Raw genomic sequence first — 21,080 nt, forward strand, 5'->3', positions numbered from 1 at the left:
AAGCGCGCATTTTTTTTAAACACTTTATATGTCTTTTGGTATATTTGAGAACATAGATGACTTTGTATTTTATACGTGTCTTCTAATTAGACTTGCAATTTAAATGTGACTTATCAATTGTTCTTGAATGAGTTGCAAAACTAGTGACACTTAAAATTATAAAGAAATATCTAACTTAAATAGAACGATTCCGAGAGGAAACAATGGTTTTGGAGTTTTGGAGAGTAACAATTTTCTTTCACAGAATTAATTGTAACATTACAAACCAACAATGTCTGAGAAACAACATACTTAATAGCAAACATACGACAAACTATAAGTGTAAACGATAGCATATCTAAAAGGACAACGCATTTTGAAACCAACGTCTCGAACAACGTCGACATACGAAAAAAGGACAACATAAAACAAACGACAAATAATCAAAGGATTGCGATTAGCACAAATGTCTACTTTATTTTCTTTTATTTCTTTTGTTTTCTTTGAATAAGATGTTGCGGTTAATTAAGGCAGCTCAATTGATGTTTGGTGGATTTGAGTTTTCTTTTCCCTATATATTGAGTCTTGGGTTCAAGTTTCATCAGATAGTAAGTAAGTAAGTAAAAAAAAAAAAAAAAAAAAAAAAAAAAAAAAAAAAAGAAGGAAAGATATTGCAAGTAATAGCGGTCTAAGTCTTGATCCAATAAGATATTGAATAATTATTTGTATTCTTTTTTTTCTTGCTAATTAATTATTTATATGCTTAATTGAGACAATTGTGGGATTATTAATTGATACAATTGTATGATTATGTCCCGAGATGTTCTTGTATTCATTTATGTAAGGGTAATATAATATTCGTAGAGAGGTCAATCAAGAACATCGCTTGTTTCGTTTGAGGACCGTAATATAAATTTTGTGAGAAAAAATATTGTAATATAGAGTGCGTTTGGAGCTCATTTTAAAATAATTTTGTTTTTTGTATGAAAATGAAAATGAAAACGTTTTCAATCTCAGACAGAAATCATTTTTGAAAATGCGTTTAGTAGTTTTATCAAGATATTGTTTCAGTATAAAAAATCTATTAATGTCTATATCTCTCTCTCTCTACTCGGGAGAGGATAAAACGGAAACAAAAAATGAAAAATGACTAAAAGTCATTTTTCATTTCTCTTTTATTTTACACTAAACTAAAAAATCATTTTTATTTCCGTTTTTTATCTTTAATTGTGCCAAACGCCGTTTCTCTTTTGTTTTCATTTTTTTCTCGAAAAATGTAAAAAAATAAATAAAAACAACTTCAAACACACCCATAATTTTTAAATTTAAATTTTTTTTGAAAGAAAATACTGTTTGAACAAAAATTAAAGTGGCTTAAATCCTCAAACCAAACATGTAGGAATTTCATAACTCCCAACCAAAAGATAAAAAATAAAATAAATTTAAATGAGTATCTGGCAACAAAGCATCATTAGAGGTACTATTATATATTAAGGAAAACTAACACACAATATTTAGACCGAGACACATAATTTGCTTTCTACGGTCCCACTTTGTTTTCATATATGATTCATAAATAAATGATAACTTATGAGAATGAAAACGACAAGGTCACAATGAACGACATAAACTAGGAAAACATCAATGTCTCTTATAAACGACATAAACTAGGAAAACATCAATGTCTCTTATAAACGACAACGTCATGCAAAAAGACCGTGCATCCTACGGCGTAACTTTCCAAAAACGACAACTTATAAACGACAAAGTTATGAAGACGACGTCAAATTCTTTTATTGAAGCGCAAACGACGTCAAGTCATAAGCCTCGGAAAACGACTCCTCAGGAAAACGACTCCTCAGAATAGAACAGCGTCTACTATAAATGAAATAATCTACAGAGTAGACTACATATTACAATACAAATGATAACAACATAATCAAACGACGCCATATATATTATATAAAGGACGAGATCTTTAAAAGTAAACGACTTATGGAAATTGCAACATACGTCTCCTAATCAATTCGATATTCAGCTATGTTGTTCGTTAGTGAACGCTTTGGTTTAGAGAAAAGAAAAAGAAACATATATAAATGGTTTGTTTGCGAGGCCTCTGTTCAAAAAGTAGTTGGAAAACGACGTCACACGTCAACGACAGCCAACAATGCATCTGTATAATCAGAGATTGACAACTTTCATATTGACGACACTGCCATGAAAAAATATATATTGCAGGTGAAAAGGATAATGTGTTAAAAACGACAAATCTCATGAAAACAACGACGTCGCTTACAGGTGACTACAACAATAATAAAACGACAAAAATTAGAAAAAACGACAGAAATAGAGCAGAACGACAACAATTAGGGAAAACGACACCATCTTACAAGGATGATAGATGACGGGTGATTAAATGCTTGCAATAGCGAAAAAAATAGTTGAAAATCTCGCAAGGCATGGAATTTTTCTGAAGATTTCAATTCATCAACGTTTTTATTTTCCAAGTAAATTCCAACCCAACTTTACCTCATTCAGTTGCGTTAAAGTCACATCAAGCCATGGTATTTTGTTCCAAAACAATTTTTTTTTCTTTTAATTTGTTCATTTTGTGTTGCTTGAAAAATATTAATCATGCATTTATATTTATTTATAATTTGAAACGACTACAAGTTTGTCTCTTAGAGTAAGAACTAGTTAAAGAACACGTGCTATGAAATGAATTTTGAAAGAATAGATGGATGTGTGTAAAGAAAGTGCTCTGCTATATTTCACACATGAATAATACAAAACCAAAAGCAAGTTTATATACAATACTTTGTCTAACGGCTATATGCTAACCAACCGTAATAGTAATATAAGAAGGGAAAGAATGATTCCTAAAGGAAACAAATCATTTCCTGAAACCAAGCATTAAGGCATATTAATTATAGATGGTTCGCTGATTCAAATTTTTAATTCGAGTTGAAATGTGATTTTATATGAAAGCTTTTTACTTATCACTATATACGTGAGGAGTAATCGTGTATTAAGTTTTAATTATTGGGTAAGTAGGTAAAAAAAAAGGGAAAAAAAGGACTAAAATAAAAAGAGCACAAAACCTTAGGGAGCAAAAAAAAAAAAAAAAAATTGTAACAATGTAGGTATTGTTTACTACTGTAGTGTTTTCAACTAAAACGACGCGGTTTTGGTTGAAAAAAACGCTTGAACAATAAAGCCCTATTCATTTTACCGATTCGAGTTTAGAATTTAAGTTTTCTTACAGTAAAAAGCTCTCAGAAACAGTCACATCTAACTTTTTTGCTATAGTAAAAAACTCACATAAAGTCACATCTCAACTCAAATTAAAAACTCGAATCAGCGAACTAAAAGGGCCCTAAAATTTTTTATTCTTATATATGTGTAGATACATTAAATGTTACGACCGAATATTCCCATTATATCACAAGCATACATATAGTAGGATATACAAAATTAAAGGAAAAAAAACTAAAATTAAAGTTCAGAATATTTTGTGATAAAACTTATAATTTGAAGGGCAATTGTGTAATTTATCCTTTTCTTTGCGACAAATACTTTAGGATATAGATGATAGATGACACATGACAATTTTGAACAAAATATAGCAAAGTAAAGGTCGTTTAGTAGGAGGAATGGATTGGTGGAAGGATGGATAGGATATGAGGAAAAGAAAGTGGAAAAAAAGGATGGATTGTAGTTTTCTAAAATTTACTTGGTATGATAGAAAGAATGATTTTTGTTATCATTCTCTCTTGTTTGGTATTGAAAAGAAGAAAGGAGGAGAATATTAGTTTGATTTGTAAGATTACCATATTGCGCACATGCTAAATAAACTACCTCATATATTTATGCTCCGTTTGTTTCGAGGGTTTTAGTTTCGTTTAAGATCATGATTCTTAGTTCACTACAGCGTTTTTTTTTCATAAAAAATTTAAATTTCAAAAATCAGAATCATGAATCATAGTTCTGAATCTATAAATTAAACGCCACCTTATAGTTTTTAAAACATTTAATTTAAATGTAACTAATTCATACTTTAAATATTAAATATATTGCAATTGATAATTTACAGGGTTAAGTTAAATGCTTATAGTTAGTTTCATAAAATAATTGCTTCACAGTTATGTAAGTTTTATGAACAAGAGTGTTTTACTAAAATTAAAAAATAAAAAAAGAAAAAAGTTACATTCGATACAAATACGAATAAATTTTTTATATATAAAGCAACGCAAAACAAAAGGTCGAAAAAAATAAATAAATAAAAACCTTAAAATAGTAAGAAAAAAGAGGAAAGAAGAGGTAAAGTTGTAATTTTGATTCTTGGTAAGTCTCTCTCTTCATTCCCTTCATTTCTGTCCATATATGGAAGGATGAATTTTTGGTGGGACCCATGAAAAACACAATCGTTTCGTTTTTCCTTTCCTTAGTCCAATCCCTCCTAGCAAACAAAGGAAGACTTAACATCGGTAATATGGGTCACGACATGACGACATGATTAAAAAACGATACGAATTTTACGGATTAGGGTTGAGAAAAAAGAGGTTCGGATCAGAATTGAGTCGATCTGAAATTGACATGAAAAACACGGATCAATTTCAGGTTGGACCCGTTTAACCCGAACACGACACGAAACTCGTAAAAAATTAAAAAATACATAATCATTTCATATTTTAAATTTTATTATAAACTTGTGATATCATGATAGTTATACTCAAAATCTTATACTATTATTTGCTTGATTTCAATGGATGTTATTGAAATTTAGTGTGTTATGAATTTTAAGTTATTTCTAATATGTAAAAAACTAAATAAAAGTATAAAATTTTCGTGTCAATTTTAGATTCACGGGTCAATTTCGTGTCACGGGTCATTTTCGGGTCGTGTCGTGTTCGTGTTGCGGTTTTTAAAAAATTTCGTGTCACGGGTCGTGTTCGGGTTGACTGTAAATTTAAAAAGAAACGATCAAAACACGAAGCGAACACGAAACGTGACATGAATTGCCACCCCTAGGATGACTACACACTTTCCATCGAATGATTTCCTTCTTTCCAAAGAAAGAACAGAATAAAAAATAGAAAAAAGAAAAGAGGTTGTGCTTAGAGTTGTTTTTATTTTTTATATTTTTTGAGAAAAAAATGAAATTAGGAGAGAAACGACGTTTAACACAATTAAATATAAAAAAATAAAAATAAAAATGATTTTTTAATTTAATGTAAAATTTGAGAGAAATGAAAAATGATTTTTAATCGTTTTCATTTTTTGTTTATGTTTTCTCCTCTCTCGAGTAGAGATAGACATTAATGGATTTTTTATACTGAAAATAATCTCTTAAAAAAATTACCAAACACATTTTTAAAAATAATTTATGTCTGAGATTAAAAACGTTTTCATACAAAAAATAAAATCATTTTAAAATAAGTTCTAAACACACCTAAAAAATGAACAGTTGGGGAAAAACAGTATCTCCAAACGACAAAAAGAACAATATGACCCCAAACGACAAAAATGAAAAAAGAGAGACATATCTTGGAAACGACAATGCCACTTATAAACGACGATATGACAACAATGTACCAAATCGACAATATAATGCATACATATATATGTGCGCGTGCGGCATACATATAAAGACGAATTGTCTAGGCATAAAGTGATTACCTCTATAACAAAAGACAGAAACTTAGAAAACGACAGGCTCAGAGAAAACGACAGTGTATAAAAAACTACAATGTTTAAAAACCACAATGAGATAAGAAACGAGGTTGTTTTAAAAACCACGACGTCCTAAAAAATGACATCGTCGCTTATGAAGAGTCATAGAAAACGTAAAGACCAAAAAGCCAATAAAACAAATGATTATTCTTACCGGAACTTTAACATAATTCTTAATTTATCTTTTAAATTTTAAAAATTTATTTTGCTTCTTCAACTATAAATTGTTTATATTTAAAGTCTTTTTGTAAGAATATTTGTTAAAATAAAACGAAAAAAAGAGTTAAGTGTAGTTATATGATTTTTATATTTTTCAAACATCTAAACAAAAAGGTCATGTTATTTTGTTATTTTCGTTTTTGCTTTCAGTTTTTAATAAAAATTACCACAAAAGAAATTAATCGGGAATAATTTACAGTTCAAAAGATAAAGTGAGAGTTTTTAATTTTAGACGATAAATTGAGAATAATCCTAAAATTTAAAGATATTGGACAAAACATTTTTGCTTTTTTAAAAAGGAATCAATTTCTAAGAATGACAACACTTGAAAAACTGTAATGTCATAATAAACTTCAATCAAAAATACGACACTACGTATAATTAAAACGATGAGACTTAATAATAGAATAGCGCGCATATCTAATATCTAATCTCATATAATAATCTAATATTGTTATTAAAATTAAGAAAATACAAAATTAAAAAAAAAATTAGAGAGACAAATTAAATTGAAATTGTGTACAAATGAAAGGATTTTAATGCTTATTTATAAGAAAAATTTTGGCACTTTTCATTATTCTTATTATTTACACAATACGATTACTATTTTGATTGTTTGGCATCGTAATTTTAATTGATTGGCACGGTAATTTCTGATTTGATTGACACAACAACTTTAACTGATTAAAATAGTAACTTTAACTAATTGTATTGTAATTTTAACTAAACTGCATAGCTACTATTCAAAATAAAATGTTTTTTTTTTATTTAAACAATTTCTTTTGTAACATCACGATCTGTTTTAGTGGAATCGGTCCAATCTGAAGTGGATAAACCTTGCACGCACTCCAATACACCATGGTATGGATTGAGACGACAATACACCCGATCACACCACTCTCAAACGCAAATCTGTTTTCCAAAAAAAGAAAAGCAAGAAAAAGAGGAAGAAAGAGAAAGAACTCTCTCTATCTCTCTGCGAGAAAATGGCTCAGCCCTCGCCGGAAAACCTGATCCTCGTCGACGTAGAGCCGAACGGGATCGCTTCCATCACGATCAACCGCCCAAAGTCGCTGAACTCGCTGACGAAGGCCATGATGACGGACCTCGCGCATGCGTTCAAGGCCCTGGACCGCAACGAGTCGGTCAGGGTCGTCGTTCTGTCCGGGGCGGGTCGAGCATTCTGCTCCGGCGTGGACCTGACGGCGGCGGAGGACGTTTTCAAGGGCGACGTGAAGGACTTGGGGGCGGACCCGGTGGCGCAGATGGAGCGGTGCCGGAAGCCGATAATCGGCGCTGTGAACGGATTTGCCGTCACGGCGGGGTTTGAGATCGCACTCGCCTGCGATATTTTGATCGCTGCCAAAGGAGCTAAGTTTATTGATACTCACGCAAGGTAATTTGTGAATTTTCAGTTCTGAAGTTGATTTTTTGAGCTTAATTTCGATTTTGAGCTGGAATATGGACCGGAGATTCTGATTTGTGTTGAGATCGTGATGTTTAAAATGAGTGGTTTTTATCAAGTGAAGGGTAAAAGCTTGGAATTTGATGCGAAAAGGACCATGTGTAATGTGTGATTTTCTTGCCCAAGTGAATATTGGGCGCTTAATTTCGGGCTTGAGCTGAAACTTGACGACGACGGTTTGATTTTTGTTAAGTGAAACTTTTTTGCTCAAATAAAGGAAAAGTTCGGAACTTGATGGAAAAAGCCATGTTTTTTTAGTACTTTGATCAGTGTAACTATATTCAAGTTAGATAGTTGTGTTTTTCTTGCTTAAGTGGATATTTGGCTAGATATTCAAAATTTTGGTTTAAAAAGCGGGTTTTTTTCTTGACCTTTTTTTTTTTTTTTTTTTTTTTTTTTTTTTTGGGGGTCCACAAAAAACAATTTTTTTTTTTTTTTTTTTTTTTTTTTTTTTTTTTTAATATGTGGTGTCCAAAAATAAGTACTTTTAATCGAATAAAGGGGAAAAGGTTAGGAATTTGATGTAAAAAGCCATGTTTTTGGGTACTTGATTTTGTATTTTCTAGCCTAAGGTGTATATTTTGCGCTTAGCTTGTGTATTTGAGCTGTATTTAATTGTGAATTGTTTCTGTTGGCGATGAAAAGACTTTTTGTTGTGTGTGGGCCTGTGGTGTTCTAAAATGCATACTTGGCAAACGTAGGAAAAACTTCGCAAAGGGGTGCTTTGTTTAAAGGGTTTTGTTTCAATGGTTCTGCATGATTCAAACCATGATTTTTGGTTCTACTACAGTGTTTTCCTCTCAAAATAAATTTAAATTTTAAACGTCAGAATCATGAATCATGGTTTGAACCCATGAACCAAACGGACCCTTGTATTTTTACCTATTTGTATTGTGCGGGGAATGGCAGCTATGGATGCTGTAAACAATATGAGCTTGATAGGTTGTTGTTAAACTTGCCGTCACATCTCCAAAAAGTCAACAGATTGGACTCATATAAAGTTGCAATTCCCTTTTCTCATCAACCCTTTTCCTGTTTTTCTTTTTCAAGCACAAGTTCTCTGAATGGTGACCAATTGAATTGCTTGTTTTCCTTCTCATTTATATTTCTCTTGAGCGCTTTGCATTTGGAAATATGTGTTTTAGTTCTCGTATCCCTTGAATGTTTTGACTGAATCTGTTTGTGCCATCTCATTCGTTGAAAACTTCTTGCAGATTTGGGATATTTCCTTCATGGGGACTCTCTCAAAAGCTTTCGCGCATTATAGGACCCAACAAAGCTCGTGAGGTATCACTAACAGCCACGCCTCTGACTGCAGAGGTAGCTGAGAGATTAGGCGTCGTGAACCATGTTGTTGAAGAAGGTCAACTATTGAATAAAGTCCGAGAAGTTGCAGAGGCAATTATTAGAAATAATCAGGATTTGGTGTTGAGATACAAGGCAGTTATAAATGATGGCCTCAATCTGGACCTGGGTCATGCTCTTTCACTGGAAAAGGTGCCTTTTTTTATTTTTTTATTTTTACTTTTGTTTGCAGCCTTTGGCAGTCGATTGCTTTACAAGCTGAATGAAAGTTTAGTGCTATTAATGGTCTCAATCAATTTTCTCTGTATCTCTTCCTTTCAAAATCTTATGCTCCCATAGAATAGGCAGTACTTGGATTACAAATCTTATGCCAAGCTTCGCACTCTAGATTTATTAGAGTAATAAAGAAGATAATTAGAATGTATCAAAATCTGGATGCTAAAAAAAAAAAAAAAAAGAAGCAAAACCTGCATTGAAAGTTGTCAAAAAGATAACTCTCCAATGGAATCGGACGAGATCTAAACTAAGCACTTTAGCCCAAAGATGCCTCATCAAAAACCTTAGACAGTAAAATGTATAGGGAAAACCCATCCAAGGAAAAAGAGTGCATGATCTATCTTCTCTTCCCAAATGGTTGAATTTGAAGACTCCGAACCCTGTCCGTTGGGAACATCTCCTCATCAAGCATTCTTGAACCTGTAGAAACTGAGCGTTCCTTATCTCTCTTCTAGTTATCAAGTTCAAGCACATCTGCAGAGAAGAAAACCAGTTGCTTTGGTCAATATAGTAGAAGTGTAACCAAGTTCCCTTTTTCTGTTGATCTTTGTTTTCAGGAGAGGGCTCATGACTACTACAATGGAATGACCAAAGAGCAGTTCAAGAAGATGCAGGAATTTAAAGCGGGTCGCGGCTCAAAAAAACCTTCTTCCAAGTTGTAGTAGAATGTTGGCTAATGTGTTTCTCTTCTGTTGTAGAAAATAAACATGTTTCGGCAGCCAGAAGTTGCTACATTATGTTGTGCTAAAGGGTCATGTGGACTTTGTTAACCAATACAAGTGAACACCTGTTATACGGTTTCCTTTGACCAAATTAATAAAAAAGTTTCCAAGTTATTTATGAAGTCGAATTTATTGCTCGAGTTGGATATAAGCAAATAAGAGTGTGTGTCCACAGTTATAATATGTGGTTGTCAAATATCTAGGTGATGAAGTGCTCTATTTAAATATACCACTCTCAAAAGTCAAAACTTGTGCTTCCTTCTTGTAATTAAAATGAGAAAATTGTTGAACTTATTTTTAGAGTGTATGAATTTTGAATTTTATCCTTTACTTTAGATTAATACCGTTTTGATTAGTATTATTATTTAACTAAAAAAGATATTAATTAAGAGATAAAATTTCAGACCTTAAAGATATTTGTCTCATTTTTCCTAATAAAATATCATTTTGTAGTAATCCCCGTTGCCATTGAAACACAAAATCTCTTCCTAATGCCCTCTTTCCACACGCCACCTCTCCCATACAAAAATCTCCAACATTTTCTCAACCACCCACATTTTTTAAATTTTGAAATGGGAATTGATGACTTATTAATGGTGTGAATGTGAAACTCATCAATTTGGCGTGTTTTTGTCTTACAAGTAGTCTCTTATTTCCACTCTCTAGATTATGCTAATCTCTGTCCATTTTCTTGCGTTTCTGGCTGATATTTCTGTTTCCACATTTTTCCTAGCTTTGTCGTAGCGTGTTTGATTAGGTGGAAGTTTTTTTTCGCGTCAACATGTTGTTCTCAAATGTTTGGCAAACTAAAGCAACTTCCTTACACAATTTCTAGCAGTGTTATTTGACTATGGTCTAACTAGAGTAGGATTGCAACTTTCTTTGAAGAGTACGTTTTGTGTTCTTAATAAACAAATCTGAGTCCTCGATATAAATGAAGTTAAAATGAGCCAATTTTTAGTTAGTAACACATATAGTTCCAGAAAGTTCTCTTTTGCTTTAGTTATGGCTGCCCCTTCTTGTGCTCCTACCTCCCTGATGAAAAAAACATACGATGTTTTCATAAGTTTCAGAGGTGAGGACACTCGTAATGATTTCACTAGCCATTTTTATGCTGCTTTATGTCGAAAGAAAGTTAAAGCCTACATAGACGAGGATTGTCTTGAGAAAGGAGAGGAAATTTCATCTTCGCTTTTGAGCGCAATTCAGGAGTCAAAGATTTCTGTGCTCGTTTTCTCAGAGAATTATGCTTCTTCTTTGTGGTGCTTAACTGAACTCGCTCACATCCTCCGATGCAAAGGGGTAAACAAGCAGCTCGTTGTTCCGATTTTTTACCATGTTGATCCATCAGACATACGACAACAACGAAACAGCTATGCGGCGGCGTTTGCCAAGCATGAAACTCGCTTTGAGCATGAAAAGGTGCAAATGTGGAGAAATGCTTTGAAAGAAGCAGGCAATATGTGTGGATGGCATGTACCTGTCACTAGGTATGCTACTCTTTAAGTTTTGGTATTTAGGATTTCATTAGGCATTTATGTTATTTCTGGATAACCGCTAGTTTTCCTTTACTAATATTTAAGTTTTAGCAGTATCATGGATTTTATTTGGACTTAGTTTCCTTGTTAGTTATTTCGTTTGCCTAAAAGTAGGATAGCTTCTAATTGAATTACAGACTTTAGGATGATCATAAATGACTTAGGCTTCTTCGCTTGGTTGGTGGCGCTTGGGAAATTACTAAACACTTGTGACTGGGTTCAGGAAAGAAACCCTCATATGGCAATTTCCCCTTCCTGGTGTGTCCTTTGCAGAAGTAGTGGGGAATCTGTGGACCATTTACTGCTACATTGTCCGGTGGCCACGTCGATTTGTCAGAAAATAATTTTTGAAGCTGGGTTTTCTTGGGCTATGCCAGCTCTCTGTGGCTCGGTTTTGATAGAAAGTTTGGCTGGTTTGAATTTAAATGGCATGTGTTTTGCAAACTATGGTTCTATCTGTCCTTTGGACCTTGTGGTTGGAAAGAAACGCGAGAATTTTTTTAGGAAAAGGAGATGGATATTATTGATCTTTTTGAGAGAGCAAAATTCACAGCTTCTGGAAGGATCTAATAGGCTCATAAGCTTCTTGATTTTTTGTAGTACTTGTATCTTGTTTTTGTTCTTTTCGGCAAGGATACGTAATCCTCTTTTTTGTCATTGATTCATTTACTCAATATTTTCTCTTCTTGAGTTTGAGTTGTCTTTAGAATTCTCTCCCTTGTTTTCTCTAATCTTGTCTTTTGGTTACGCATAGAAGCATACAAGAAAAGAAAAAACAACCACAAGCTTGAAGCTTTTTATTTGGTCTGAATGTTCTTGTCGTTCATTTATTTTCTTTTGTTGAGTGTAAAAGTTGTGTGATATTAATTGTCAACGCTCTTCATTATCCATATTTGTGGTGTATAATTGGCTTCTTGTCTCTGTTATTACATTAAATACGCAGTATTTTGACATCAATTTGCTTTGAATAAAAAAAAAAAAAAAAGAATATTCAAACAAAAGACTACAAGTGAAATACAGTTTTGCAAAACGTTGATAGGATTATGATAGTTATCTTAGGACTTGGTTATCAATATAATAAGTGGTTAGTCGATGATAGGCTCTGAGAAGTTAGTTGGTTAGGTGATTGTTTAGTGTTGCTACTTGTTAGTATTCACTTAAGCATTATCAGTTGTTAGAGGGATTAGTAGTATAAAAGGAAGAGGTTAGTAGTCAGTGGGGGTTATGGACTGATTTGTGAGAGTTTGGGGAAACTCTTGGGAGAGTGCAGGCTCTCGAATGCTGCTGGTTACTGGGTATTGTAGTGAGCTTAGTAGTTATTATTTGTTCATCTTTTCATTGTTATTCAATAAAGATAATTTCTTCCCTGTTCATTCTTAAGAATTGGTGAGGTTCTTATCAAACTTCCCTCCTTTCCTGATAAAGAGCCCACTCATGCAAAATAGCTTTGTGACCATTGGTTGTTAGCCTTTTGCTTCGTATGCAAGATAAATTAATCAATTTCATGTAAGGTATTTGATGTATATGTTTTATTGGTTCTTACTGATTCTACTTTTTTGTTGTGTGTGATAGATCCAAGTCTAAAGCAGTTGAGGAAATTGTCGAAGACATTCTAAAAAAGTTGGATAACATGTCTTCTAAAGATGATTTCAAGAATCTGGTTGGAATTGATCAACGGCTTCATAGAATTGAACAATTGCTGTATTTCAACTTGTTAGATGTTCGAATTATAGGCATTTGGGGCATGGGCGGCATTGGAAAAACAACCCTCGCTGAGGTCATACTTAATCGCTTTGCTCATCAGTTTGAAAGTAGTTGTTTGCTTCGGAACATCAAGTCAAAGCCACATAAACTTGGCAAGTTACAAAAGAAACTTTTCTCTGAGTTGTTGGAGGAGCATGTAGAAAATGTCAATCAATTTGTAAAGGATAGGCTTCAGCGTACGAAGGTGCTTGTCATCCTTGATGATGTAGATGATGTAGAGCAATTAGAATATTTGGTTAGAGATCGCGATTGGTTTGGTCATGGGAGTAGAATCATCATAACAACTAGAGATAAGCAGGTGTTGAATAATATTCATGCTGATGGAATATATGAGGTTGATGAACTAAATTTCGATGAAGCTCGTCAACTATTTTATACTAAAGCATTTAAACAAAACACTCCCTCACAAGTTTATGTAGAAATGTCAAAACTTTTGGTGACTAAGTATGCTAAAGGCCTTCCCTTAGCCCTTAAAATTTTGGGTTGTCACCTTTATTCCAAAAGCGTAGAAGAATGGGAAAGTGAACTGAGAAAGTTGGAAAATATTCCCCACGACAAAGTCCAGAATGTATTGAAAATAAGTTACGATGGACTAAGTTACGATGAGAAAAATCTATTTCTTGATATTGCATTTTTCTTTACTGGTGCGGAACAAGATGTTGCAAAAGGAATTCTTGATAGTTATCGCTTGGGTGTGGCTATGGGAATCAGAGTTCTCATCGACAAGTCTCTCATAACTATTGACCGTTCCAACCGGCTGTCAATGCATGATTTGGTACAAGATATGGGCATCGAAATTGCTCGTCAACAATCTCCTGATGAGCCTAGAAAGCGTAGTCGGCTATGGTTTGCTGAAGATGTTTGTAATGTCTTGAAAAATAATACAGTGAGTACCATGTACACTAAAGTTTCCATACTCTGTGTTTCTCTGTTGCATGCTTATATTTGCATTTTGTCAATTTCAGGGGACCAAAAAAATTCAAGGAATGTCCATGGACATGTCCAAAATTAGTGCTGCCATAAGCCTGGGACCTAAAGTTTTCAAAACAATGTGCAATCTAAAATTTCTCAAGTTTCATGATCATATTTGTGTTGAGAGCAAACTACACTTTCCAGAAGGCCTTAAATATCTTCCTGATCAGCTCAGATATCTTCACTGGGATAATTGTTCTCTAAAGACTTTGCCTCTAAAATTTTGCCCCCAAAATCTTGTTGAGCTGCACTTGACTAACAGCAAGCTAAAGAAACTCTGGGATGGCGTTCAGGTATAATTTAGTTTCGACTGGTTCTAAATATCTAATGTAAATTGGTATGATATTATTTACTTTTTTTTTTTCTTTCGTGACAGCATATCGAGAGCTTAACAGTTCTAAATCTTAAAGAATCTGAGAACCTTACTGAAATTCCAGACCTCTCTTGGGCAGTAAATCTGAAAAAAATAGATTTGAGTCGTTGTACACGTCTCGAGGATCTTCCAAGCAGCATTGGCAAGTTGGAGTCACTGCAGTTTCTAGATTTATACGGCTGCTCAAACTTTGACAAGTTTCCAACACTTCCAAAGAATATAAGAAATTTGGATATGGCTGAGACTGCAATACAGAATGTTCCCCCATCAATTGAGCATCTCTCTCATCTCCTGGTGTTTGATTTAACAGATTGCAAAAGGCTTAATAGCCTTCCGACCAACTTCTTTAAGTTAAAATCTCTCCGACAACTTTATCTCAAAGGTTGTATTGGATTAGAGTACTTACCAGAAATTTTGGAGCCCATGGAACATCTAGTAGTGTTTGAGACGCAAAAATCGGGGATTAGACAGTTGCCCTTGTCAATCAAAAAAGTAGTTGGGATTACAAGTTTAGAACTGCAAAACACCAGGATATTTGAAATACCTGATTCGCTCTTCTCTTTACTCACTTTAGAATCATTAGATCTCTCTGAAACAAATATTATTAGAATACCTGAAAGCATCAAACTTTCCAAGTTGAGATCCTTGGACGTGAGTTGTTGCAAGTTCCTTCAATCACTACCCGAACTTCCGTTGTCCATAAAGCGAGTTAATGCACGGGGATGCACATCCTTGGTGATGGTGTCAAATTCATGGAGTCTACTCGCAGAAGAGCGCACTCAAAACTTTTGCGGTATGTTTTCAATTTCATTTGATGGTTGCTTAAAGTTGGATCGCAAGAACATCATAACTGAATTTCAGATGAGAGCTCTATCCACTACAAATTTTTTAGTACCACCGAGACGTAAGGTATATATGTATTCTTTCTCTTGTATAAATAAACAATTGATTAACTTTCATGTTTGATATTTCTCTGCTGCTTAAAGTTGGATCATAAGAACATCATGACTGAGTTTCAAATTAAAACTTTGCCCGCTACAAGGGAACTTGAAGTATTCTGAAGTGATAAGAGATATCTCTTCTTTCTCTGGCTAAAATACATGTTTAGTTTCGGTATTTGTTATTTCAGGGTTGGTTAAAGTTGGATAACAAGAAAATCATGAGTAAATTTTCGGCTGCCAGTTTGTGCACCGAAATACTACATGAAGTACCTAGACCTAAAAAGGTACATCTCATCTTTCAATTTTCAAGATAAATGAACTAGTTTTCATATTTGAAGTTAACATGATCTGTTTATGGGACAGGAAAGGCATTTGGCTCCGCATGAAGTTCTCGTTTGTTATCCAGGAGATGAAATTCCAGAGTGGTTTTGCTATCAAAATGTGGGATGTTCAATAAACATGAAGCTTCCTCCACTCTGGTATACTTCCAACAGCTTCATGGGTTTTGCCTTTTGCTTTGTTGTCGAAAATGCCCATAATCGTGATCATGAAAAGGAGGTATATTTGAACTGGGAAATCTATTACAAAACCAACTATGATTATGTAAGACGCTTCCAATGTGTCTTGGGGTCCACATGGCATGGAAGCAGTCAGGACAGAAACCAGGTGGTAATGACCACACATGTGGATATCGGTGCATTTGACTTTGATGCTGTTATAGAGATGTCATTTCATTTTAGTTTTAGTGATCCGTCAAAAAGCATAAAAAGGAGTGGAATCCGGATGCTATGTCTCCAAGATGCAATTGAATTTGGTATCGCCAGCGTCATTACGGACGAGCTGCAACCAAATGGATTTTGGAAGAATATGTTATATTATTTACGTGGTTTTCCGGTATTCCAATCTAGGCAACAACTTTGTGAGAAGTTGTTGAGTTCCAATATACAACAGAGGTACAAGGAATTATGGCTGATGCTTGCTTGGGACTTTTTGCCGGTACGAGAAGTTGTTAATCGTCAAATGGATGTGGCAGACACAACTTGCCCACTCTGCGGTATGATTTTGGAAAGTGCCACCCATCTATTTCTTTATTGTCAGAGTGTTCGACCACTTTGGTTCATGTCGCGATGGTGTCTCCACACAAATTCCCTCACATGTGATTCCATGGCTTCTTTTCTTGAAATGGTGTTATTTGGTGATCCAAACTCAAACATGCATTTTGATGGGGAATTTTTACTTTATGCTTCTATACTCGTGGATGCTATTTGGCTTGCAAGGAATAAGCTCATTCGTGACGCGAAGGGGTTTAACATTGCGGATATCCATTCCTCTGTCCAAGCTAAATTCAAGCATGTTATTCAGCTCAACCATCATGGCTCTTGTAACTCTGTTTCTAGAGCTATTGTGAAGGACTCCTATATGATTGAACCATATCCTAAGAGAGCTAAACTTTCCGATTCCCTTTGACTAGTTACTGCCATTTCTCAACCTGAATGGAGGTAATAATATATTGAATTCTCTATTTTTCCTAAAATATTCCACTTATTGTAGAATTTCATGATTTTTTTTTTCTTAATTATACCATACTAAGACAGAAGGGAAGGCTATAGGATGAAACTAAAGCTGCTTTTTCGAGCCCTGAAAGGTATTGGTTGGTTGTGTCAATTTTTTTCTTTTCAATAAATTTGGGTTGATTAATTTTCAACTCTATAGTTTTTGTATTGGTCAATAATCCAAGTCTAGAATTGAACGAGCACAAACGATCAAATAACAACTAAGCTTATATGCAACTGCAATATAATATATTAACCTATGCGTAACACCTAATATTCTAGAGAGAGAAAAACAAAGCCCCAAAATTTCTAATTTGCCACCTATCAATCACATTCCTTTTGGTAGTGCCAAGGAAATACTTCTTTTCCTTATTAGCAGTAATTGCTAATTTGCAATGTTTGTAAATGCATTATCAGTGCTCGTTCTTGGTCTCAAGCAGTTTTTTCTATGTGTTTATTCATTTCAAAATTCTTTGCAGTATCTCATAGAATAGGCAAAACATGATTTTCCAGAGATAGCAAGAGATAGTCCTTATCCTCAATTATAGCCTGCACAGAACAAAACACCAACGTCTAGAAGATGTTTTGTACTCCTGGAGTTATTAGTTGTGGACGACATCCGGCAAACTGCTGCCTTAGGATCCCTTGAGTTAATCGCAGAAGATGTTAAGCAATTCGACGTTGTTTTTCGGAGATTGGGGGACAGAGGATCTACACATTTGAGAAGGAATAAATAATGGCAAGTTCCTAGTCTAATACCGTTTTCTTGTGGATGCCAACTTCCTAATAACTGTAGTACTTTTTTCTTTTTTTTTGGCAAAATTGTAGAATGGTATGTACATTCCTACATATTGTAAAGTAATGTCTTATTGCGGATGGAGAGGTTTCTTTTGCTATTGTTTATTCTAGGCGCCATTTCGGCACAAATCATGACCATGGAAATGTCATCTTCATTTGAGAAACAAGACAAATGTATTGTCAAAAAGTTGAAATGGGAATTGATGACTCACTGTTGTTAAAGTTCTTTGGTCATGTGTTTCTTTTCTTTCTCTCTCTCTTTTTTTTTTTTGTTTTTTTTGTTTTTTGTTTTTTGTTTTTTTTTGTTTGAATTGGTCATGTGTTGACATGTTAGGATTGATGACTTTTCTCCCTCTAGCTAGATTCGCTCTCTTTAATTTGATTTTGTCCATTTTCTTAATTTGACTTTTCTGGCCCATTTTCTAACATGGTAGGGCACGCGTCCTCTAATGTAACAATTACAACCTCTTTTGATAAAGTGAAAGTTTTCTTGGCAAATATTTGTCTTCTTTTGAGTCTTGGTTCATGTATAATCTCAAAAGGGCAAATGAGTGGAATTTCCTTGAGCAATTTTATTTGAGGGTTAATTGGGCCAAGTTTACCCTCCAAAAAAGAAAAATGTATGGTTTTGTTGGTAGTAATTTAGCATGCTGTTCTCTACCTTTCATTGACGAGGATACAATTTTTGTGCTGTTAATATACAAATCTGAGTCCTTAATATATATGTATTAAAAATATTACATAGTAAAGAAAAAGCATGGTGAGGTGTATTATATAACATACAGATGAACGTTTAAAAAAAAAAAAAAGAATCAGTTAACTTATATCATTCATTCCTAGAAATTACAATCTACCTTTTTTCTTTCATGACGCCAAATATTATGATGGTCAAAAAGTGGTTTCATATGAATGTAACATTTAATTTTCCAAGCAATTCAGTTTGCGGTGAAAGAGATGTAGTCATGAAATTAAGTATCTGATCTATTTCCTTTCACCTTCCATAGAAATTTTTACGAAGATCCTGACAGAAAAAGGTTCAATTACTTCAAAACTATATATACACGACTTCGAGTATACTCTTGTACTAATACCAGATTACTGTTACTAATATATACATCTGTTTTCAGAGAGCTTAGTTATGGCTGCATCTTCTTCTGCTCCAAAACAAACGTATGATGTTTTTATAAGCTTCAGAGGTGAGGACACTCGCCACAACTTCACCGGCCATTTTTATGCAGCTTTGCGTCGGAAAAAAGTTCGTGCCTACATAGACGAGGATCGTCTTGAGAAAGGAGAGGAAATTTCACTTTCACTTTCGCCGTATCAAAAGAGGCTCTTTCTTGGAACGTATGGCAAGTTATACATAATAATGTACGTTATACAATACACCTCACCAAGCTCTTTCTTTTGTGTTTGTTTCACAACTCAAATCATAATTAGTTATATATATGAGAGAAAAATACTGTAACAAAAAAATTAAATTTAAATTTTTATGAGAAAAAATACTATAGTAATAAAATTTAAATTGTGACTTAAGTTGTAAAATGAATAAGTATTAACAATACAAAAATTTGTTGAAAGAAAGGTGGAGAACTACCTGCTAATCTATTACCAACGAAGCATAATTTTATTTTTTCGGAGGATAAAAACTTGCCAACTAACCCTCAAATAAAACTGCTTAAGTTAAGGATATTCCTTCAATTTGGCTTTTTGAGATTATATATTAACCTAGACATAAGAAGTCAATATTTTCCAAGAAAACTTTCGCCGTATCAAAAGAGGCTGTAATTATTACAATAGAGGACGGTGCAAAAGTAGACATATATATATATATATATATTATATATATATATGGTACCTACCATGTAAGAAATTGGGCTGGAAATATCAAAGAAAGAAGCAAGAAAAATGGGCAAAAGCACACAACCCAAGAACTCACGTAAAAGATCATCCAGATGTCTATGGTTTTGTTCTTTGCAGGCTATAACTGAGAATAAGGACTAATTCATGGCTCGTCTTTGGAAAACCGTATTTTGTCTATTCTATGAGATAGTGCAAAGGATTTTGAAATGAATATAAACAAAGAAAAACTGGTTCAGTCCAAGAAAGAGTACTGATAATGTATTTATAAACATTGCAAATTAGAAATTACTGCTAATAAGGAAAAGAAGCATTTCCTAATTGGAAGTATATATAAGTAAAAGGAATGTGATTGGTTGGTGGCAAATTAGAAATTTCGGGGCTTTTTTTTTTTTTTTGGGAGAAAGAGGGATAATAGGCCAAGACTTGAGATGAATTAAAATTAATAGACCAATAGTTTATATAAGTTAATAAATAGGCCAAATTACTGTTTTTGTCCATAACTTGTCTGGTTATGAACCATAACTTGATAAGTTATTGTCCATAATTGTCCATAACTTGTCTGGTTATGAACCATAACTTGACATGTTTGTCCATAACTTATCTGGTTATGAACCATAACTTGACAAATCATGACGTATTAATTTTTATAACTAAAAATTAGCTTATATACTTTCTTAAGCTTTTCATATTGGCTTATTTTCTACTATTTCCCTTTTTTTTTTCTTTCTCTAGAATATTTGGTGGCAAATTAGAAATTGGATATAAGCTTAGCAGTTGAATTTATTCGGGGCCTGATGATATTAATTGGTGGCATATGCATGCAGTAAAACCTTGTTTTGTTCCTTGTTTTTGAAAAATAAAAAATAAAGGATAAACAAATGCAGGCATTGAATACTTAATTAAACACACACATATAAACACATACAATATGATTATTTATTGACTAACATAAAACTATAGTGCTGGAAACTAATCAACCAAAATTTAATGAAAAGAAAAGAAAAGAAAAGAAAATTATGGAAGCAACCCATAGCTTTCAGGGCTCCAAAAAGCAGCTTTATTTCTGTCTTAGTTCGGGATAAGAAAATCATGAAATTCTACAATAAGAGAAAAATGCTACGAAAATAGAGAATTTAACATATTATTACATGCAATCAGGTTGAGAAACGGCAGTAACTAGTCAAAGGAAATTGGAAAGTCTAGCTCTCTTAGGATACGGTTCGATCATGTCAGAGTCCCTCACAAAGGCTTTAGAAGCAGACTTTCAACAGCCGGGATGGTCGAGCTGAATAATATGATTGAATTGAGATTGGACAGAGGAATGGATATCCGCAATGTCAAACCCCTTTGCGTCACGAACGAGCTTATTCCTCGTAAGCCAAATAGCATCCACAAGTAGTATAGAAGCATAAAGTAATTAGAATTCCCCATGAAAATGGTGTATGTTTGAGTTTGGATCACCAAATAACACCATTTTGAGAAAAGAAGCCACATTTGAGGTGCATAAAGTAAGAATTTCCCGTCCAGATATGTGATCATTACCACCTGTTTTAAGTTCTGATTGCTTCTATACCATGTA

At 33.7% G+C, this 21,080-nt stretch overlaps 2 protein-coding genes across 2 annotated transcripts; both read left to right on the forward strand.

Annotated features, from left to right (window-relative positions):
* The first annotated feature begins 6,776 nt into the window (after positions 1-6,776).
* LOC21392597 (probable enoyl-CoA hydratase 1, peroxisomal) lies at positions 6,777-9,819 on the forward strand. Its single transcript, XM_010111671.2, has 3 exons — positions 6,777-7,327; positions 8,611-8,893; positions 9,535-9,819. Exons 1-3 carry the CDS (start codon positions 6,918-6,920, stop codon positions 9,637-9,639), a joined length of 798 nt encoding a protein of 265 aa, XP_010109973.1. The 5' UTR covers positions 6,777-6,917; the 3' UTR covers positions 9,640-9,819.
* Positions 9,820-10,538: 719 nt separating this feature from the next.
* Positions 10,539-17,854, forward strand: LOC21392598 (disease resistance-like protein DSC1). The gene is made up of 8 exons (XM_010111672.2): positions 10,539-11,189; positions 12,810-13,887; positions 13,967-14,266; positions 14,350-15,255; positions 15,476-15,571; positions 15,651-16,786; positions 16,879-16,932; positions 17,320-17,854. Exons 1-6 carry the CDS (start codon positions 10,645-10,647, stop codon positions 16,752-16,754), a joined length of 4,029 nt encoding a protein of 1,342 aa, XP_010109974.2. The 5' UTR covers positions 10,539-10,644; the 3' UTR covers positions 16,755-16,786; positions 16,879-16,932; positions 17,320-17,854.
* Positions 17,855-21,080: the final 3,226 nt, after the last annotated feature.

This window comes from Morus notabilis, unplaced genomic scaffold (genome assembly GCF_000414095.1).
Source record: "Morus notabilis unplaced genomic scaffold, ASM41409v2 Scaffold1296, whole genome shotgun sequence".
NCBI classification, from domain to species: Eukaryota; Viridiplantae; Streptophyta; class Magnoliopsida; order Rosales; family Moraceae; genus Morus; species Morus notabilis.

Coding starts and splice junctions, on each gene's coding strand:
- LOC21392597 (XM_010111671.2), top strand. CDS start 6,918: ATGGCTCAGCCCTCGCCGGAAAACCTGATCCTCGTCGACGTAGAGCCG. Junction 7,328..8,610: donor TTTATTGATACTCACGCAAG/GTAATTTGTGAA, acceptor AACTTCTTGCAG/ATTTGGGATATTTCCTTCAT. Junction 8,894..9,534: donor ATGCTCTTTCACTGGAAAAG/GTGCCTTTTTTT, acceptor CTTTGTTTTCAG/GAGAGGGCTCATGACTACTA.
- LOC21392598 (XM_010111672.2), top strand. CDS start 10,645: ATGAGCCAATTTTTAGTTAGTAACACATATAGTTCCAGAAAGTTCTCT. Junction 11,190..12,809: donor TGGCATGTACCTGTCACTAG/GTATGCTACTCT, acceptor TGTGTGTGATAG/ATCCAAGTCTAAAGCAGTTG. Junction 14,267..14,349: donor AACTCTGGGATGGCGTTCAG/GTATAATTTAGT, acceptor CTTTCGTGACAG/CATATCGAGAGCTTAACAGT.